Source organism: Neolamprologus multifasciatus, chromosome 7 (assembly GCF_963576455.1).
Source record: "Neolamprologus multifasciatus chromosome 7, fNeoMul1.2, whole genome shotgun sequence".
Classification (NCBI taxonomy): Eukaryota; Metazoa; Chordata; class Actinopteri; order Cichliformes; family Cichlidae; genus Neolamprologus; species Neolamprologus multifasciatus.
In genome coordinates this window covers 35,174,743-35,197,772 of record NC_140445.1, presented here as the reverse complement: position 1 = coordinate 35,197,772, position 23,030 = coordinate 35,174,743, and the positions used below count along the sequence as shown (strand labels likewise).

Here is a 23,030-nt window from a genome sequence, read left to right as displayed (position 1 = left end):
TACACCCCGGACTCTGCGTTGTGTAAGTTTGTGTTGGATTGGGGTGCACAGTAGAGAGACCAGTCGGACACAGGCGTTCAATTTGTGGCTCGGACCGCGCCGTTTATTCAGATGCTGGGGCAAGCACCACTCCAACTCTGCTGCTGGCCCTTTGCAAATCACAGTAAACACTGCGTGATTATCGACATAGTAAAAGACAACAACAAATATATAAAAAAACACATTAAGCAAAAATAATCATGTCTTTACAAAATTCCTCGGTCTCAGGAATGTGTATGAGACAAAACTAACATAGCTGGACTACCAGCAAACTGTAGCTGGAAAGCTAATGCTTCATCTTGCATTACTTTTCCCGAATGAGTGCTCTGCTAACTAGCGGGAATGTAGCCTGAAATTGCGGCAGATATTACCAAATGAAACATGCACACAAACTTCTCATACTCTCATCAGACAATACATGAACCTCCCAACAAACACAATATATGCTTAGCAAACCGCCATTTTACACAGTGGAACACTTATTTTTAAACAAAAAAAACAATGCAGTACACCTCTGACAGTGCTTACCTTTGCAAATCACAGTAAACACTGAACAAAGATGGCGTCCGCGCGAACGAGAAATCTGAACTACGCTGTCCTGCAGAGGACAAATGGTCAAAATTGCTAAAATTTACAATGTATATGCAGCTCAACAGCGACACCTTGTGACCTATTCCAGTCACTGCCTTACATATGCAACAATAACCAAAACAAAAAACTAGTATAGAGATAATTGTTAAATATTTTGGGGACGTCTTTATTGAACCTCTGTAAGTTATGCCAAACACATCTTCCTCTTCTTCTTCTTCTTTCGGCAGTTCCATTTAGCGGTCACCACAGCAAATCCTCTTCCTTCACCTCACTCTCTTCTTGCATCTTCCTTTGCCACACCAACCGTCTGCACGTCTTCCTTCGCCACATCCATGAACCTCCTCTGCGGCCTTTCACTTTTCCTCCTGAATATATCCACCACCCTTCCACTGCACATGTCTAAACCATCTCTATTGGAATAAATTCAGGATTCTTTCTTTAAAATACATCAACATATGAAAAAAAAAGTCAACCTATTCCAGACCTTCCCAAAGTGTGGGTCCCGCCCCCTAGGGGGGGCGCAGAGCCATTGCAGGGGTCGCGGCATGAAAAGGGGAAAAAAACAACAACAACAATGCTTGGACACTGCTAGCACGGGGCTCCCACACAAACACAAAGCAGGAGATGATGAAGCATTGCTGAATATGTTTCCAAAACAACTTCATTTTAATCCAAAGACTAGAAAATATGGTGAAGCATATCTTCCCTTTGGTTTCACTTGCACAAGTGCAAAGGTAGGTCTCCCCTGCAAGATTGGTTTTCCCTGCATCGGGAACACCGCTGGGCTGTTTAAATCATGGACAAACAGTATCCCACATTCCTGATTTTTAGTTCACAAACACTTGTTGTAATGACTAACTTCTCCTGACATTTTGGAGATGTTAGCTCTTTATACAGTAAAGTTACAGCGGGATACAAATAACATCAGGCTGATCCTGCCACGATTTGTCCTCCCTGTCTAAATCACAGACAAACAGTATCCCACAGCTGTTTATGTTTTTAAGACCATTTTGCACAGAGAGGCTTTTTTTGGGAAAAATGTATTGATAGCAATGTTGAATATTATTACACAGGAAAAAAAACAACTACATGTAAAAAAAATTACACTGTGACCCCTCTGCCTTTGTAAATGGAGGAACAGTAACTGTGTATGTATATGTAAGGTGTAAAACCTGAAGATAGAGACAAAATATTGTTAATCTGAATATCTGCCATTCTGCAATTCCTCTCATATAAGCAATAACGTGGTGCACAGCTGACGTGAAAAAAGGCACATACCTTTGACATTGCGTGATGAACTCTGTATTCCATCCATGCATAAACGCAAAAAAAACAGTTTTAAAAAAGCTCCGTTTTCAGTGATTCGAAATGCCGTTTACGTGTGGACGAAACAGCTGTGTTTTCAAAAATACCCGTGTAGGTGCGGACGTAGCGTAAAAGAGTTAGTAGTTTATTTTCTTACTACCTGTAATTTATTGCAGATTACTTGTATTTGCTTAATTGTTTACTAAATGTTTGAGGTGTGAAATAAACCGCAATTGAGCAAAATATGGGTGTGTGTGGTTGGAGGATGTGTTAGTGCGTGCGTGTGTGTGCGAGGGGGGGGGGGGGGGCGCGAACATTTTTCTGTAAAACAAAGGGGGGGCCAGCGAAAAAAGTTTGGGAACCACTGACCTATTCAATGCATCTTGGTAAAGTTGCAACCACATCTGCTCTTCATCCGACCAAAAACAAAGCAGCTCCAAATCATGATGATACTGATGATAATGATTTTTATGAGATTCTTTGAGTTACTGTGATTGAACTGTAAGAGCAGTCTAAGTATATACCTGGTGAAAATTTCAACATAGGGTGTTCTGTGATTTTGTATCCTCTTCCCCTGAGAGTCTAATATCACTAACATAAGGCTTCTTTTATAACCATAACTTTTCACCTATATTGACTGAGTTTGCGTCCTATCTCAAATATCAAAACTGCAGAATATGTGTGTGTCTCTGTGTGTGCTATGAGATCCTATATGTTACCCTCAAACCACCCAGCATGTGGAGAGTGATGGGTGGTTTGAGGGGTGGTCTGAGGACAGGGTCAAAAACAAGCTGTAGCTGACATATGATTGGGTGAGAACTCACATGTACTGCTGAATGGAAAAGCACTGAAATGTGACTCCACAGGCTGGGAGGCATTCGCTCTGTTAGTCCACATGTAGAGTCCAAATTGGAGCTGAGCTTTTTTCAGCCATTTGTTAAGTTTCTCTCACAGTTTCTCTCAGCACCCATGGCAGCTACCAATCAGCTGTAAGAGCTTTATTAAAAAGGTTGACTAATGCACGTAATCACGTAAATATATTGAATTGTTTAGATGATACTGTGTTATCCATTTTTTTCCAGAGCATTTTCAACAATGACAGAAAAATATTGACATTTTTTATAAAACAAATAAAGACAAATGCACATGACACACTTATGATTATTGCAAAGGACAAAAGGTGAGAGTGAAAAAATACAATAAGAATCTGTAGCAGACTAAGAAAATACTAAAAGGTTTAGTTTTTTTGTAAATTTTGTAACTCAACAAGAAAAAAAATGTTAAATTGGGAAGAAATAAGGCAAATGTTTTGAAAAAAAATTGGTATATTACTTACTCAAAAAAATAGAAATATATAGGGAAAAGATCTAGCAAATTCACATGAAAATGGCCACACTGCTTCGACCGCAAGACATCAGAAATTCAAATAACCCATCATTACAACCAAAGTGTGCAGACAAGCATCACATGTGGTTCTTATGCAAAACTTTGATGCAGATGGGCTACAGCAGCAGAAGACCACACCAGGTGCCACTCTTGTCTGCTGCGAACAGGAAACTGAAGCTACAACGCACACAGGCTCACCAAAATAGATTTCTGCTGTGACATTTGGATGGAAAGCTCAGAATTTGGCATAAACAACATGGATCCCTGGATCATTTACCAGCAAAGCCTACCTGATCGTTGCTGACCTTGCCCATCCCTTTATGAGCACAAAGGAGAACGCACCATGTCTCAAACTGGTTTCATGGACATGAAAATGACTTCACTGTGCGTAAATGGCCTCCACAGCCACCACATCTAAATCCCACAGAGCCATGAAGACAGACAGGAGCAAGGTGTACCTAATAAAGTGTCCGGTGAGCGCCTTCTCACTGTTTTCCTGCTGTTCTCAGACTCCACCGGTTGATGGCGCCACTCTTTGCTTCTCCACAGCGTAAACACATCACATCTGCTGCCGACTGACACACAGCGAGGCGTTCTTCGACAGCGCTGCCAGCTCATCCCGCATTCTGTGAACAAATACAAAAATAAAAGTAACATAAAAAATCATCACGGCTCCCACCAGAGATAATCCGGAGGCCATTCTTTCCTGAGCGAAGTAGGAGTTTTAGTTTTGTTTTTTTTTCTTCTTGCGTGCGTTCGCCTTTGCTACAGCTTTACCCAGGACAGCAGTGAGACCTCCAGGACCGAGCACACTGCGGTGAGTTACAGATGTGTGTTGTAACCCACGCGGATCTAAAAGCCACCAGTGGATCTGGGAATCCCACACGCAGTAGATTAAGCCTTGCTTGTGTTGTGTGTGATACTGTCAGAGCTTCTCGTTCACGTTTTCATGAGGTTAGACTGAAGAGGGGAAAGGACACAACTCCGACTGTGTAAACAAACCAAGACGTCATTATTCTGGGACTAAACGGGGTTTGTAAGGGTGCTGCCACCTGCTCATTACTTTTGTTTAGAACTACTTTAATACTAATTAAATTTTTACTTTGGTTATTTATTATTATTATTTTGAGAAAATACTAATTAATCAATTAAGCTATGTAATGTTTCCAAGCAAAAATTCTCTAGTCATGTGGATTTCTTTTCATGTGTCTTTTCATGAGGATTTTCTCCTTTCCTTCGTCTTAACTGAGTAAACTGAGCAATTTGGGGGTTTTAGATCTTTACGAAACCTAAAAAAGTTTACTTTTTGGATTGTCACACAAAACAGAACTTTGTGGGGGGGATACATAAGAAGAAGAAGCACATATTAATCAATTCGTTGATTATTGGAAAAACAATTAAAAAATAATCAAATATTTGGCAATGACACTACTTGTAACTTGAAAAAAATGAAATACTCCAAATGCCTCATGGATTTTAGGAACGTTACAAAGGGAAATGATTAACTCCTACAATATGATGAATTGCAGCGCTGCATTCCATTTTTAATATCTTCAGCTAACATGTAGTGAAAATATATTTGGATAATATGAAAGCTAGAAATGAGGGGTGACTCAAAACTTTGGCACAGCACTATGTGATTATATGACTCTGAATGCAAAGTGGCATCAGATACATCTTGTTTGAATCAGCAATTTTTGAAAATGCATCTAGAACCTGTCTAGGCTCCTTTCGTGGCAACCTTAGGGGACTAGACAATAGTTTAGAGATGTTCAAAAGTGTGCGTTTAAGCTCCTATAATTAACGCTGCATGTCAGGACAAAAAACGTTAAAACCTGTGGCGAGGTGCAGATCAGGGAGAGGGTATGAAACCATTTCTAAAGCTCTAAGGGTTCCTGTGAACACGTTAGCCTCAATAACTCAAAAACTAAAGATATTTAGAGCCACCAGTAGTAACTAGGGCCTCAAAATAGCCTGGGATCCCTCTACCACTCTAACAGAGCTTTAGCGGTCATCTGGAGTACTGGCTGTGCTGGAGGACTCTTGGATTTCCAGGAAGAAGATTCTCTAACTGAATGAGTCAAAAACTGAATCATCTGGGGAGAATGCTAAGAACTAAGGTTGACAATGTCTCTGTATTTTACCAGGAAAATAGGAAGTAGGTGCAGAGATTTATTGAAACATGCAAATGCAATTATTCTTGTAATTTCTTTATGTAGTTTTCAGGACTACTTCTCCGGGTTTCTCAAGGGACGTTCAAAGCTCTTTGCTCTGTTCCATTGTCTGCCATCTTTTCTATCCAGGTCTGCTTTTACTGCACTGTCAGGGTGTTTGAGACTGTCATGCTGAAAGATTAAGCATATCAGATGCCTTCCAGATGGAATCAGAATGGTAGATCAAAATCTTACTGTACTTCCTTCATTCATAATTTCCTAATCAACTTTAACATTATCCCCAACACCGCAAATTCAGCCCCAAACCATGACAGAGCCTCAACACAATGACATGCAATCTTGCTCCTCTTTTCTGAACTCCATGACAACAATTTGAACTATCAATTTTAAATTTGGATTCATAAGACCTGTTGTCACTGTTTTTATTCCAGTTCTTGTATATTATGGCATACTTCAGTATTTTCTCCCTGTTTCCCTTGGAATGGCTTCTTGATAACCAACCTTACACTGAGACAATTTCTGAGAAGCTTCAGTGAACAGTAGATGGATCTGCTGAGGACACAGATGTATCTTTCAGGTCCTGTGTCAGGTCTTGCTGGAATTTTTCCTATTTCTTTACGGCATGACTTTTAGATACTGTTTAAACAAACAAATAAAACAAAATTCCTCTGAAAATGATCAGATACAAGGACTGCACTGAAAGTGAGTGACATCCTGGAGAACTATTCCTCAGACCAGTTTGAAGAATTAGAAGAAAGTCTGGTTTTTAATGAATGGAGGGTGGAGCTGGAGATGATGTGCTGAGAAGAATGTCTTTCCAAAACATCTCGAAGCTGAAGGGAAAAACAGACTTCCATGAAATATAGGAGGCTTTTCTTAATGAGAAAATTCTCTTCTTATTTGCAGGAATAAAATCTCATTTGAATGTGGCTGAATGTTTTGTGAAGTAACTGAGTACAAAGCTTTAAAGTCTTAAACCTGAGGTGGAATTCCCCTGCCTGTCACGGTGTTAAGTTTCCTGTTTTCATAAAATCTGACAGCCCTGTCCTAGTTAAAAAAAAACAACAAAAAAACCTCAATGCAGTCTCACCCAAAAGATATTTTACTGTTTTGTTTTCGTTTTTTTTAAGGTCCTGAAATGTTTAAACTGAGAAAATGCATAATTTGAAGACAAGTATGAGAATTGTTTTTAAAAGGGCTGGAAAATGGAGTTAAAGCTGTGCTTACAAATTGTGAAACAGTTTTAGTTCCTCAGTATAAAATGACCAAGGGTTTAATATCTCATTATCCACATTGCATGATGCCATTAAAAGATCTGGAGAAATATCTGTGTGCAAGGGCCAAGACTGAAAATCAGTATTGGATACTGTGATCTATAGTCCCACAGACAGCACTGCATTAAAAATAGGCATGATTCTGAAACCACTGTCTGTGAGCACAGGTCACTGTGTCATCCACAAATGCAGGTTAATGCATTTGTTCATGCAAAGGGGTAAACATGATCCAGAAACACTGCCATCTTCTCTCGGCCAAAGCTCATTTAAACTGGACTGAGGTAAAGTAGAAAAGTGTTCTGTGGTCAGACAAACTGAAATCTCAAATTCTTTTTGGAAAACATCCTCTGGGATCATCTGGCTTTTTTTTCTCAGTTTAAACATTTCATATGTTTTTCATTGTTCTATTGTAAATAAAATATGGGGTTGTGAAATTTGCAAATCGCTGGACTTTTTATTTGTATTTTACAAAGTTTCCCTGGATGGAAAAGGAAAAGTGATAGTATTTATAACTTCTTTTTTTTTTTTCAAGTAGGGGTGGGCGGTATAAACGGTATACGGTAGAAACAATATGAATTTGGCCAACGGTAGAGATTTTGACTATACCACTCTACCTCGATAGCGCATGTTGATGGTGTCATCAAGCCTGTTTTGGTCGAAAGCATTGCAGTGGCTGCAAACAACATCATCTGCAAATTATGCCAGTTGGCAGTAATAGCAAAGAGAAGAAGCACATTTTGAAATATGAGCAAAACCAAAAACTGCGCTTCCTCCACTTCTGTACCATTGATTCATCGATATTGAATTCTCTCGCAGCTGCTCTATTCCCATGTTGTTGCAGTATATTAATAACTAACCTCGTATTGTGGATGGATTATCTCAGTTGTTCTCCTAACTGAAGTTTGGTCCATTTAAAGCACCCTGCCATGCAATTGCATTTGTCTCTAACCATCAGGAACCCTCATGTTAACTTTTATCGAGTCGAAAAAGGTTAGCTTTCATCCTCCAGCTTCACTGTGTTTATGTTATGCTAACATAGCTGTGTCGCTAGCGATCACGTAGCACATCATTATATACCAGCTAGTCCAACTTCACTAACTCTACAAAAGTCACTGTTGTTTATCTCCAAAAGTTGATTCTGTTCATCTGGACGTAGCGTTTTCTGGGAGAAACGTTTCGTCACTTATCCAAGTGACTTCTTCAGTCTCAGCTGACTGCAGGTTTCCCCAAACTTATAAACAGTACATTTGCATAATGACTGAAACCAGCCCACTGAAGGAACAATGGGCTGTGAGGTCAGTTCCGAGATCATAATTATGCAAATTCTCATGACCATTGATCAACAACCACTGACCAAAGACCACTGATCAATGGCCATGAGTACCATTCACAGAAAGTTGGGGGATGGCTGCAATCACAGCATTGTAAGATGGTGAAAGATGTACCCTTAGGCCCCCTCCTCGATTCAGAGATGGCCTTTCCCTTTTCAGGTAAATGGCCTCCTTGACTCCACGCTCAAACCAGCGTTCTTCCTGGACAGGGAAGAACGCTGGTTTGAGCTACGTCCAGATGAACAGAATCAACTTTTGGAGATTTATTTTCCTGGATGATTGAGAATGCATCAAGTCACTGTTGTTTAGTTTTCTGTCTTCATTTATGCTGGAAGTGATAGCATGACCTGTATGTTTTAACATGGCATATCATGTTTAGGTGGAAACTAGCGAGCTAACTTCCTGCTAACTTCTAACTCTGTGAAATTTAATAAATTCTGTTTTCATGCCTGGATGTTAAACTTTTTTGTTACACCTGGTAAAGCAGCAACGCTGATCATTTTACTAAAGATGAAAAATGTAGACAGTTTTTAACTCTCAGTGATCCCGCAGTGTTCGTTTGACTTTGGGACCTGAAGCAGACGGAGTTTTGGACCCAGATTACTCCGCGAGGTTCCTGACTATGGTAGTTGTAATGCTCCCACAATCCATCAAGTGGTGCGGCTTCGTAGCTTACCAAAGTTGTTCTAAAACATTTTTGACAGATTTTTGAGCACGTGTACCACATAAAATTGGTTTCGAGGTCAGTAAGCACAACCAAATTGTGAAACAGTTTTAGTTCCTCAGTATAAAATGACCAAGGGTTTAATATCTCATTATCCACATTGCATGATGCCATTAAAAGATCTGGAGAAATATCTGTGTGCAAGGGCCAAGACTGAAAATCAGTATTGGATACTGTGATCTATAGTCCCACAGACAGCACTGCATTAAAAATAGGCATGATTCTGAAACCACTGTCTGTGAGCACAGGTCACTGTGTCATCCACAAATGCAGGTTAATGCATTTGTTCATGCAAAGGGGTAAACATGATCCAGAAACACTGCCATCTTCTCTCGGCCAAAGCTCATTTAAACTGGACTGAGGTAAAGTAGAAAAGTGTTCTGTGGTCAGACAAACTGAAATCTCAAATTCTTTTTGGAAAACATCCTCTGGGATCATCTGGCTTTTTTTTCTCAGTTTAAACATTTCATATGTTTTTCATTGTTCTATTGTAAATAAAATATGGGGTTGTGAAATTTGCAAATCGCTGGACTTTTTATTTGTATTTTACAAAGTTTCCCTGGATGGAAAAGGAAAAGTGATAGTATTTATAACTTCTTTTTTTTTTTTCAAGTAGGGGTGGGCGGTATAAACGGTATACGGTAGAAACAATATGAATTTGGCCAACGGTAGAGATTTTGACTATACCACTCTACCTCGATAGCGCATGTTGATGGTGTCATCAAGCCTGTTTTGGTCGAAAGCATTGCAGTGGCTGCAAACAACATCATCTGCAAATTATGCCAGTTGGCAGTAATAGCAAAGAGAAGAAGCACATTTTGAAATATGAGCAAAACCAAAAACTGCGCTTCCTCCACTTCTGTACCATTGATTCATCGATATTGAATTCTCTCGCAGCTGCTCTATTCCCATGTTGTTGCAGTATATTAATAACTAACCTCGTATTGTGGATGGATTATCTCAGTTGTTCTCCTAACTGAAGTTTGGTCCATTTAAAGCACCCTGCCATGCAATTGCATTTGTCTCTAACCATCAGGAACCCTCATGTTAACTTTTATCGAGTCGAAAAAGGTTAGCTTTCATCCTCCAGCTTCACTGTGTTTATGTTATGCTAACATAGCTGTGTCGCTAGCGATCACGTAGCACATCATTATATACCAGCTAGTCCAACTTCACTAACTCTACAAAAGTCACTGTTGTTTATCTCCAAAAGTTGATTCTGTTCATCTGGACGTAGCGTTTTCTGGGAGAAACGTTTCGTCACTTATCCAAGTGACTTCTTCAGTCTCAGCTGACTGCAGGTTTCCCCAAACTTATAAACAGTACATTTGCATAATGACTGAAACCAGCCCACTGAAGGAACAATGGGCTGTGAGGTCAGTTCCGAGATCATAATTATGCAAATTCTCATGACCATTGATCAACAACCACTGACCAAAGACCACTGATCAATGGCCATGAGTACCATTCACAGAAAGTTGGGGGATGGCTGCAATCACAGCATTGTAAGATGGTGAAAGATGTACCCTTAGGCCCCCTCCTCGATTCAGAGATGGCCTTTCCCTTTTCAGGTAAATGGCCTCCTTGACTCCACGCTCAAACCAGCGTTCTTCCTGGACAGGGAAGAACGCTGGTTTGAGCTACGTCCAGATGAACAGAATCAACTTTTGGAGATTTATTTTCCTGGATGATTGAGAATGCATCAAGTCACTGTTGTTTAGTTTTCTGTCTTCATTTATGCTGGAAGTGATAGCATGACCTGTATGTTTTAACATGGCATATCATGTTTAGGTGGAAACTAGCGAGCTAACTTCCTGCTAACTTCTAACTCTGTGAAATTTAATAAATTCTGTTTTCATGCCTGGATGTTAAACTTTTTTGTTACACCTGGTAAAGCAGCAACGCTGATCATTTTACTAAAGATGAAAAATGTAGACAGTTTTTAACTCTCAGTGATCCCGCAGTGTTCGTTTGACTTTGGGACCTGAAGCAGACGGAGTTTTGGACCCAGATTACTCCGCGAGGTTCCTGACTATGGTAGTTGTAATGCTCCCACAATCCATCAAGTGGTGCGGCTTCGTAGCTTACCAAAGTTGTTCTAAAACATTTTTGACAGATTTTTGAGCACGTGTACCACATAAAATTGGTTTCGAGGTCAGTAAGCACAACCAAATTGTGAAACAGTTTTAGTTCCTCAGTATAAAATGACCAAGGGTTTAATATCTCATTATCCACATTGCATGATGCCATTAAAAGATCTGGAGAAATATCTGTGTGCAAGGGCCAAGACTGAAAATCAGTATTGGATACTGTGATCTATAGTCCCACAGACAGCACTGCATTAAAAATAGGCATGATTCTGAAACCACTGTCTGTGAGCACAGGTCACTGTGTCATCCACAAATGCAGGTTAATGCATTTGTTCATGCAAAGGGGTAAACATGATCCAGAAACACTGCCATCTTCTCTCGGCCAAAGCTCATTTAAACTGGACTGAGGTAAAGTAGAAAAGTGTTCTGTGGTCAGACAAACTGAAATCTCAAATTCTTTTTGGAAAACATCCTCTGGGATCATCTGGCTTTTTTTTCTCAGTTTAAACATTTCATATGTTTTTCATTGTTCTATTGTAAATAAAATATGGGGTTGTGAAATTTGCAAATCGCTGGACTTTTTATTTGTATTTTACAAAGTTTCCCTGGATGGAAAAGGAAAAGTGATAGTATTTATAACTTCTTTTTTTTTTTTCAAGTAGGGGTGGGCGGTATAAACGGTATACGGTAGAAACAATATGAATTTGGCCAACGGTAGAGATTTTGACTATACCACTCTACCTCGATAGCGCATGTTGATGGTGTCATCAAGCCTGTTTTGGTCGAAAGCATTGCAGTGGCTGCAAACAACATCATCTGCAAATTATGCCAGTTGGCAGTAATAGCAAAGAGAAGAAGCACATTTTGAAATATGAGCAAAACCAAAAACTGCGCTTCCTCCACTTCTGTACCATTGATTCATCGATATTGAATTCTCTCGCAGCTGCTCTATTCCCATGTTGTTGCAGTATATTAATAACTAACCTCGTATTGTGGATGGATTATCTCAGTTGTTCTCCTAACTGAAGTTTGGTCCATTTAAAGCACCCTGCCATGCAATTGCATTTGTCTCTAACCATCAGGAACCCTCATGTTAACTTTTATCGAGTCGAAAAAGGTTAGCTTTCATCCTCCAGCTTCACTGTGTTTATGTTATGCTAACATAGCTGTGTCGCTAGCGATCACGTAGCACATCATTATATACCAGCTAGTCCAACTTCACTAACTCTACAAAAGTCACTGTTGTTTATCTCCAAAAGTTGATTCTGTTCATCTGGACGTAGCGTTTTCTGGGAGAAACGTTTCGTCACTTATCCAAGTGACTTCTTCAGTCTCAGCTGACTGCAGGTTTCCCCAAACTTATAAACAGTACATTTGCATAATGACTGAAACCAGCCCACTGAAGGAACAATGGGCTGTGAGGTCAGTTCCGAGATCATAATTATGCAAATTCTCATGACCATTGATCAACAACCACTGACCAAAGACCACTGATCAATGGCCATGAGTACCATTCACAGAAAGTTGGGGGATGGCTGCAATCACAGCATTGTAAGATGGTGAAAGATGTACCCTTAGGCCCCCTCCTCGATTCAGAGATGGCCTTTCCCTTTTCAGGTAAATGGCCTCCTTGACTCCACGCTCAAACCAGCGTTCTTCCTGGACAGGGAAGAACGCTGGTTTGAGCTACGTCCAGATGAACAGAATCAACTTTTGGAGATTTATTTTCCTGGATGATTGAGAATGCATCAAGTCACTGTTGTTTAGTTTTCTGTCTTCATTTATGCTGGAAGTGATAGCATGACCTGTATGTTTTAACATGGCATATCATGTTTAGGTGGAAACTAGCGAGCTAACTTCCTGCTAACTTCTAACTCTGTGAAATTTAATAAATTCTGTTTTCATGCCTGGATGTTAAACTTTTTTGTTACACCTGGTAAAGCAGCAACGCTGATCATTTTACTAAAGATGAAAAATGTAGACAGTTTTTAACTCTCAGTGATCCCGCAGTGTTCGTTTGACTTTGGGACCTGAAGCAGACGGAGTTTTGGACCCAGATTACTCCGCGAGGTTCCTGACTATGGTAGTTGTAATGCTCCCACAATCCATCAAGTGGTGCGGCTTCGTAGCTTACCAAAGTTGTTCTAAAACATTTTTGACAGATTTTTGAGCACGTGTACCACATAAAATTGGTTTCGAGGTCAGTAAGCACAACCAAATTGTGAAACAGTTTTAGTTCCTCAGTATAAAATGACCAAGGGTTTAATATCTCATTATCCACATTGCATGATGCCATTAAAAGATCTGGAGAAATATCTGTGTGCAAGGGCCAAGACTGAAAATCAGTATTGGATACTGTGATCTATAGTCCCACAGACAGCACTGCATTAAAAATAGGCATGATTCTGAAACCACTGTCTGTGAGCACAGGTCACTGTGTCATCCACAAATGCAGGTTAATGCATTTGTTCATGCAAAGGGGTAAACATGATCCAGAAACACTGCCATCTTCTCTCGGCCAAAGCTCATTTAAACTGGACTGAGGTAAAGTAGAAAAGTGTTCTGTGGTCAGACAAACTGAAATCTCAAATTCTTTTTGGAAAACATCCTCTGGGATCATCTGGCTTTTTTTTCTCAGTTTAAACATTTCATATGTTTTTCATTGTTCTATTGTAAATAAAATATGGGGTTGTGAAATTTGCAAATCGCTGGACTTTTATTTGTATTTTACAAAGTTTCCCTGGATGGAAAAGGAAAAGTGATAGTATTTATAACTTCTTTTTTTTTTTCAAGTAGGGGTGGGCGGTATAAACGGTATACGGTAGAAACAATATGAATTTGGCCAACGGTAGAGATTTTGACTATACCACTCTACCTCGATAGCGCATGTTGATGGTGTCATCAAGCCTGTTTTGGTCGAAAGCATTGCAGTGGCTGCAAACAACATCATCTGCAAATTATGCCAGTTGGCAGTAATAGCAAAGAGAAGAAGCACATTTTGAAATATGAGCAAAACCAAAAACTGCGCTTCCTCCACTTCTGTACCATTGATTCATCGATATTGAATTCTCTCGCAGCTGCTCTATTCCCATGTTGTTGCAGTATATTAATAACTAACCTCGTATTGTGGATGGATTATCTCAGTTGTTCTCCTAACTGAAGTTTGGTCCATTTAAAGCACCCTGCCATGCAATTGCATTTGTCTCTAACCATCAGGAACCCTCATGTTAACTTTTATTGAGTCGAAAAAGGTTAGCTTTCATCCTCCAGCTTCACTGTGTTTATGTTATGCTAACATAGCTGTGTCGCTAGCGATCACGTAGCACATCATTATATACCAGCTAGTCCAACTTCACTAACTCTACAAAAGTCACTGTTGTTTATCTCCAAAAGTTGATTCTGTTCATCTGGACGTAGCGTTTTCTGGGAGAAACGTTTCGTCACTTATCCAAGTGACTTCTTCAGTCTCAGCTGACTGCAGGTTTCCCCAAACTTATAAACAGTACATTTGCATAATGACTGAAACCAGCCCACTGAAGGAACAATGGGCTGTGAGGTCAGTTCCGAGATCATAATTATGCAAATTCTCATGACCATTGATCAACAACCACTGACCAAAGACCACTGATCAATGGCCATGAGTACCATTCACAGAAAGTTGGGGGATGGCTGCAATCACAGCATTGTAAGATGGTGAAAGATGTACCCTTAGGCCCCCTCCTCGATTCAGAGATGGCCTTTCCCTTTTCAGGTAAATGGCCTCCTTGACTCCACGCTCAAACCAGCGTTCTTCCTGGACAGGGAAGAACGCTGGTTTGAGCTACGTCCAGATGAACAGAATCAACTTTTGGAGATTTATTTTCCTGGATGATTGAGAATGCATCAAGTCACTGTTGTTTAGTTTTCTGTCTTCATTTATGCTGGAAGTGATAGCATGACCTGTATGTTTTAACATGGCATATCATGTTTAGGTGGAAACTAGCGAGCTAACTTCCTGCTAACTTCTAACTCTGTGAAATTTAATAAATTCTGTTTTCATGCCTGGATGTTAAACTTTTTTGTTACACCTGGTAAAGCAGCAACGCTGATCATTTTACTAAAGATGAAAAATGTAGACAGTTTTTAACTCTCAGTGATCCCGCAGTGTTCGTTTGACTTTGGGACCTGAAGCAGACGGAGTTTTGGACCCAGATTACTCCGCGAGGTTCCTGACTATGGTAGTTGTAATGCTCCCACAATCCATCAAGTGGTGCGGCTTCGTAGCTTACCAAAGTTGTTCTAAAACATTTTTGACAGATTTTTGAGCACGTGTACCACATAAAATTGGTTTCGAGGTCAGTAAGCACAACCAAATTGTGAAACAGTTTTAGTTCCTCAGTATAAAATGACCAAGGGTTTAATATCTCATTATCCACATTGCATGATGCCATTAAAAGATCTGGAGAAATATCTGTGTGCAAGGGCCAAGACTGAAAATCAGTATTGGATACTGTGATCTATAGTCCCACAGACAGCACTGCATTAAAAATAGGCATGATTCTGAAACCACTGTCTGTGAGCACAGGTCACTGTGTCATCCACAAATGCAGGTTAATGCATTTGTTCATGCAAAGGGGTAAACATGATCCAGAAACACTGCCATCTTCTCTCGGCCAAAGCTCATTTAAACTGGACTGAGGTAAAGTAGAAAAGTGTTCTGTGGTCAGACAAACTGAAATCTCAAATTCTTTTTGGAAAACATCCTCTGGGATCATCTGGCTTTTTTTTCTCAGTTTAAACATTTCATATGTTTTTCATTGTTCTATTGTAAATAAAATATGGGGTTGTGAAATTTGCAAATCGCTGGACTTTTTATTTGTATTTTACAAAGTTTCCCTGGATGGAAAAGGAAAAGTGATAGTATTTATAACTTCTTTTTTTTTTTTTCAAGTAGGGGTGGGCGGTATAAACGGTATACGGTAGAAACAATATGAATTTGGCCAACGGTAGAGATTTTGACTATACCACTCTACCTCGATAGCGCATGTTGATGGTGTCATCAAGCCTGTTTTGGTCGAAAGCATTGCAGTGGCTGCAAACAACATCATCTGCAAATTATGCCAGTTGGCAGTAATAGCAAAGAGAAGAAGCACATTTTGAAATATGAGCAAAACCAAAAACTGCGCTTCCTCCACTTCTGTACCATTGATTCATCGATATTGAATTCTCTCGCAGCTGCTCTATTCCCATGTTGTTGCAGTATATTAATAACTAACCTCGTATTGTGGATGGATTATCTCAGTTGTTCTCCTAACTGAAGTTTGGTCCATTTAAAGCACCCTGCCATGCAATTGCATTTGTCTCTAACCATCAGGAACCCTCATGTTAACTTTTATCGAGTCGAAAAAGGTTAGCTTTCATCCTCCAGCTTCACTGTGTTTATGTTATGCTAACATAGCTGTGTCGCTAGCGATCACGTAGCACATCATTATATACCAGCTAGTCCAACTTCACTAACTCTACAAAAGTCACTGTTGTTTATCTCCAAAAGTTGATTCTGTTCATCTGGACGTAGCGTTTTCTGGGAGAAACGTTTCGTCACTTATCCAAGTGACTTCTTCAGTCTCAGCTGACTGCAGGTTTCCCCAAACTTATAAACAGTACATTTGCATAATGACTGAAACCAGCCCACTGAAGGAACAATGGGCTGTGAGGTCAGTTCCGAGATCATAATTATGCAAATTCTCATGACCATTGATCAACAACCACTGACCAAAGACCACTGATCAATGGCCATGAGTACCATTCACAGAAAGTTGGGGGATGGCTGCAATCACAGCATTGTAAGATGGTGAAAGATGTACCCTTAGGCCCCCTCCTCGATTCAGAGATGGCCTTTCCCTTTTCAGGTAAATGGCCTCCTTGACTCCACGCTCAAACCAGCGTTCTTCCTGGACAGGGAAGAACGCTGGTTTGAGCTACGTCCAGATGAACAGAATCAACTTTTGGAGATTTATTTTCCTGGATGATTGAGAATGCATCAAGTCACTGTTGTTTAGTTTTCTGTCTTCATTTATGCTGGAAGTGATAGCATGACCTGTATGTTTTAACATGGCATATCATGTTTAGGTGGAAACTAGCGAGCTAACTTCCTGCTAACTTCTAACTCTGTGAAATTTAATAAATTCTGTTTTCATGCCTGGATGTTAAACTTTTTTGTTACACCTGGTAAAGCAGCAACGCTGATCATTTTACTAAAGATGAAAAATGTAGACAGTTTTTAACTCTCAGTGATCCCGCAGTGTTCGTTTGACTTTGGGACCTGAAGCAGACGGAGTTTTGGACCCAGATTACTCCGCGAGGTTCCTGACTATGGTAGTTGTAATGCTCCCACAATCCATCAAGTGGTGCGGCTTCGTAGCTTACCAAAGTTGTTCTAAAACATTTTTGACAGATTTTTGAGCACGTGTACCACATAAAATTGGTTTCGAGGTCAGTAAGCACAACCAGATTTCACAGATAAAGCGGATTACAAGGCGCACTGTCAATTTTTGAGACAATTAAGGGATTTTAAGTGCGCCTTATAGTGCGGAAAACACGGTATACAGAGGAAAAGAATATATCGCGATATATATCGTTACCGCACATGCTTCAGATTATGCTGCGATATGGATTTTAGGCCATATCGCCCAGCCTTAGTTTCAAGCATAAACAGATGTATGATCTTAAATAATTTCTCACAGTTAGTTACTGTATTATCACAAACAGGTTGGATGTATTTGCCAACTTGACCCATTCAATCTGTGATGAATGGCTCTAACTCTGTCTGTGGGCAACACTTTTTAGTGACAGGGTTGGTGAGCAAAATAAAGACTTGACATGAGATAATTTAATCTTATTAGATAAAACCGATACTTACAAAATGTAACTTTGAGGGGAATCATTTGCAGTTGGAAAAAAAACCCCATGATAAATCGCAGTATATGTTAGCATAAACATATATCACACAGTGTTAAAAATTGCAATCATATCAGATTCTATTAAATACTCGTTTTTTTTAAAAAAAAATAATGCTTTCACTAATTAGCAATATATTTGTGTGATATACACAAAAACTTCAAGAATTTCAAGCTGGTTTTTTTTTACGTTGTCATTATTTGGTAGTGTGTGTGGAATTTTGAGGTGAAAAAGGAATTTAATCCATTTTGGAATAAGGCTGTAACATGAAAAAATGTGGAACAAGTGAAGCGCTGAGAATACTTTGTGTACTTCCTCCTTTGTCCCCATTATAATTACTGCTGCTGTTGGACACAGGGCAATCAAGCCTGATCATTAAACATAACTAAGGCTCATAAAGATTATGAAAACTGAAATGATGTCTGTTTGTGAAAACACCGGTACAACGAGGCCCTGAATACATGTTAAAAAGTTATGATAAGCTTCTCTAGAACTTGGTATTGGCCTTGAACATGGTAGCGGAGCCCAGGTGTGTTTATTTAACAGGCTCTGACCTCTGCAGCTGTGAGCAAAGTTTAGTCTGGAAGAGCATGAGTTAAAAAAAAAAAAAAAACCCTCAAAAAAACTACACATGTAAGAAACCACTTTCTTAACTCCGTGTAGACAAACAGAGGTAAACACTAACTTACACTACTGTGTGCATTTTGACTCCACTTTATAAGTTAAAGGTTATGTGTGATTTACCTACAGAAGTGTGGTATCTGCAGGTTTCCAAATCTGCTGTCAGTGATCACATATATTGAAACATTTTAGGGCCAATCTGTGTTAGCTGCTGAGAATCTGTTTTCTCAGAACAATACTGTGAGATATTTATCCTAAAAAAGTTCAGCTCAAGGTCTTTAGATAATAGGATTTCAAATGGGCCCCCTGAAAACGATTCTAGAAAATCATCTAAAAACAGCCCTGCCTGTAGAAAACTAACCACAGTAGAGACTTGAAATTTTGCATAATTCCGATAAGTGCAGCTTTTGTTTTTTCAGGCAAATCCAAGATTGTCAGACGGGAGGAATTTGATACACTGACATAGAATAACCCTGATCTATTTGTGTGAAACTAACTGATGCATTTATCAGTCACTTTCTTCATTTTTAATGATGTTCTGTATAAAATGAGTTTGAAAGAAAAGGAGGAAAGTTATCAGTGATTGCTGTAAACCAAACAAGTGTCTAATTCTGATAAATATTTGAAGTTAAAAAGAATACAAAAATACACATGTACCTAAGTCCTGATATCATTCAGTAAACCTTTAGTAAATTAATATTGGATGATTTGTAAATTAAGTCTAAGAAAGTCAATGCTCCAAAGTGAGCTTAGTTGAAGAAAGAAATATGACCTTGCTGCACATCTTTGAATAGCACGGCAACAAATAGCAGTGAATATATTAGAGTGGAGACGGTAAACTGGCAAGACGGCAGACGTCAGAGAAACATTCATGTAGATCGAAGCTAAACAGGCTTAGAGAACAACATGAATGGGTTCAGAAGGTCTCTGCCTCTTCGAATGGAGATCAAACCACATCTTTGTTGATATGAGGCAGGGATCGCAAACATGAGGCCTGGTGTCCAAAATTTTGCACATTCATATCTTACAATTTAAACCCAAGAAGTCATACTGACACATTTCATTCATTTACTAGAGCAACATGTGTTTGTTTGTTTTTTTTATCATGTATAAACACTGAGACATGCTGTTTAAATTGCACTTATTTTTCTTATTTTAGGATATGTCAGGGATTAAATGTGGAGTTATACTTTGGTTCACTGACAAAAAGAGGACTTTCACTGGTCCGGTCCACTTAAGCAGTATGTAGCCCACGGTGTAAAATGAGTTTGACATCCCTGATCTGAGGTGTGAAAACTCATCATTATGCATAGAAGATCTTTATTTGTTAAAGAGTTAAATTATTAAAAGATAAACGTTTTGAAACCACTGAAAGTGTTTTCTAAATTGTATGTGGTACAGCGTCATTCACAAGGCCTACAACAAATGCTGCCTCCATCCTAACATATATGTGGTTTTTGCGTTTTCTTTAACTTTTGAAAATCCCTTGGCACAAATTTATAAGCTCCAACAGTCTGAGCAGTGCTAAGTTTTTAAATGTTATAATAAGTGTTTGAAATATTTATACACATAGACCTTTATTATCATCATCCCTCATTAACACCTCTAATCAAAGCTCACATAAGTGAGTTCTGGGTAGATTAATTTGGCACCGAAAAAATGGCAACTGATGTCAGCAAACAAGAGCTACGCAAAGCCCAGAGAAGTAGTAAGGTTGGATTTCACAAGAGCTGGCAGGAATCCAGCACCACTGGCTGGGTGTCACGTTCAGAAGAAATCTGTTTAGTATTTCGAAATATGCCTTTCCAAGAAAGATGGATTGTTTGTGAATACCAAGAAGCATAATGAATAAAACACATTTCTTAACCTGCTTGTCCTTGCTGCTTTCGAATAACTGGTGTTGTCTCATTCATCCCCATCTTTGTGTAGCAAAAAAAGATAATAAAAACATGTCATTAAACAGGTTGCAGTTTTGAACAGCTGCTAAAATACTACTATGGATATGCACTTACTGGCCACTTTGTTAGGTATACCTGCTCAGCTGCTTTTTAATGCATATCTGCTAAGCCTGCATTTAGACATGTAAACATGGTCAAGATGACCTGCTGAAGTTCAGACTGAGCATTGAAATGGGGGGGAAAAGGTGACTGAAGTAACTTTGAACATGGCATCGTTGTTGGTGCCAGACTGTTGGTCTGAGTATTTCAGGAACTACTGATCTGAAGGGATTTTCCCATTCAACCAACAAATCTGCAGCAACTGCACGATGTTATCACCATGTTTGCACCATGTTTAACCTATGCAGTGAAGAATTAAGGCAGTTTTTCACAGGAAAAAAGGGGGTCCAAGTCACCACTAGCAAGGTGTACCTAATTAAGGTGCCAGTGAGTGTAACTGTCTTATTGCTTCATCATTTCGTTGCGTTAAGAAGCTGCAGTTTCTGCTTCTGCTGCTGCTTTCTTTGTGCACTCTGAGCTTCATATAATAAAGTGATTTGAAGTGTGGATGAATGAGACTTAGTCATTTATTATTTTCTTGAGTTTAATGCTGGTAACAAGAAATGCATCCATTAAATTGTGATAGTGCAGCAGATGTAGCACGTAGTGGTGTCTGGAAAAACAAGCAACATGCAACTAGCTTAAAATGGACACTGGGCTAGCTTGTTAGCTCAGAAATTTCTTAGACATGTGGATGGACGAATCTGAAAATGTCACTCACTCTTAAACTGAAAGCTTAACTATAAAGAATTTTACTAGCCAGTTTCCTAAACATGGATTAAACCTAAAAGACTAAAAGGAAAAAAAATCTGCGACAACTCTATTGAAAAAAGGTTTAGTCTAGGATGAGGCTTAATCCATTTTGGGGGAATTGAGCCGTGTATTTAACAAAGGCCTCAGTCATACAGCGAGCCCCCGGCAACCACTGGGTGCTAGTGAAAAATGTGTATTCCCTAACCGGCTGGCGGATGCTTGTTAGCTTCCAGCAACCACTCAACCAACCAAAAACCGTGAAGGACAATTTTAACCTTCAGTGTTTGTTTACAGTATAGGACAGTTACAGATCCAGGTATGAACAAGTGAAAAGAATGTTACCTGTCCATGGCCAGCAGCAGCCCGTATTGATTTAGAATATTGGTATGACTTTATTGTTATAAATTCTGTTTCACTGTTACCTTGGCACAGAGAAGGAGAGAGGAAGATAGAGAGGGGGAGGACAGAGATTTCTGAGATAAATAATATTTGTGCTTTCTTGTTTTCAGTACAGCTGGTCGTCTACATGCATTAAGCACTAGGTTGTTATATATTATTTTAGAATCTTTACTCAAGTCATGGATTTTTTTATCAGTTATTGTGCAGAAAAAATGCAAAAGAATGCATTTGTGCAAAAGTTTAATAAAGTTAATCCAATTTTCTTATAAGCAAGCTGAAACTATAAACATACAGAGATTGTTACTAATGTATAGCACCTGCAGCAGTGTGGCAGTAGTCGAAGTAGTAATAAGTTCAGCATGGGAAGCTGGTATAGAATATTTTAGTAAACCAGGAAAAAAATTCTTTGCTTTAAATAACTGTGCCTCAGCAGAGGTTTAGATCTAGTTACGCCCCCGGTGGGAACGTACTGGTTTAATGGTGGTAGTGGGCTGGGCCTTCGTCGGCTGTGTGGTTCAGCTGGGTGGACTGCCCTGAGAAACTTAACATTACCCACATGTCTCCTCCACAGCTCCACGCCATGGCTCCCACTCTCACCATGCTCCTCTTCGTGCTTCACATCCTCACTGCTTCGGTGCTGCAGTCGGCCTCAGAACCAGGTAGGATTTTGAATATTTATTTCAATAAATCAGCATGCATGTTTGTAAAGCTGTGGAAGACCTGATTCAGGTTTGAAAACACAGTCATTAAATGACATTTATTCGTGCCTTTGGTTGTGTTTTGCAACTCTACTGCTATGACATCTGGTGCCTTCTACTAGCCAGATTTTCAGATGCTGTTGAAATGTTTTGTGGGAATAAAAATTGAGGATCATCATAATAACTGGGGAACTATTACCAGAGATCAGGATGCTTTTAATGGTCACAGGAGACTTTGAGCCTAGTATAATGTAAAATACTAATAGTTGCATACTTACTGAGCTGGTTTGGCGTTAAATGAAATGGGTTGCATAACACATTCACAGAGAGCCTCGGTGAGCAGAGAGCAGATTTCTACTGAAGTGGCTTCCCAGGAATTCTGAACAGAGAGCACTCGGCTGTTGTTAAACAATGGGAAGCTGTTCAGTTCGTAGTGGCCTGGCTTTCTACCAAACACTCTGCAAATGGAAGTGGAAATGCTGTGTATGTGGACACATAGGCTGTGTTTTATCCACAGTGATAAACTATGTCTGTGCCGGCTATTTATGTCACACACGGACATCCGGTGCTTTGTCTTGTTACATAATGCTCAGTAAGTTAGCAGAGGTGTGGACAGAGAACATGATCTCCTGCTGTTTGCTATTATCCTCTTTGTGCTCAGTACCCTTTAGGTGGGATTTTACAAGGCCGCTGTGTTTTGACAGGAGTGTTT

At 39.5% G+C, this 23,030-nt stretch overlaps 1 protein-coding gene across 6 annotated transcripts in view; it reads left to right on the top strand.

Annotated features, from left to right (window-relative positions):
* Positions 1-3,696: 3,696 nt before the first annotated feature.
* ghrb (growth hormone receptor b) overlaps positions 3,697-23,030 on the top strand; it is a 37,993-nt gene continuing 18,659 nt past the window's right edge. Inside the window, exons 1-3 of one of the 6 annotated variants that reach the window (XM_085165727.1) lie at positions 3,697-4,138; positions 5,927-6,072; positions 22,192-22,279. In XM_085165727.1, the coding sequence (XP_085021853.1) occupies positions 22,201-22,279 (79 nt within the window). In that variant the 5' untranslated portion in view covers positions 3,697-4,138; positions 5,927-6,072; positions 22,192-22,200. Of the gene's footprint in view, positions 6,073-17,963; positions 22,280-23,030 lie in introns of those variants that run through there. The other 5 variants (XM_085165726.1, XM_085165725.1, XM_085165729.1 and 2 more) reach the window with 5 other exon arrangements.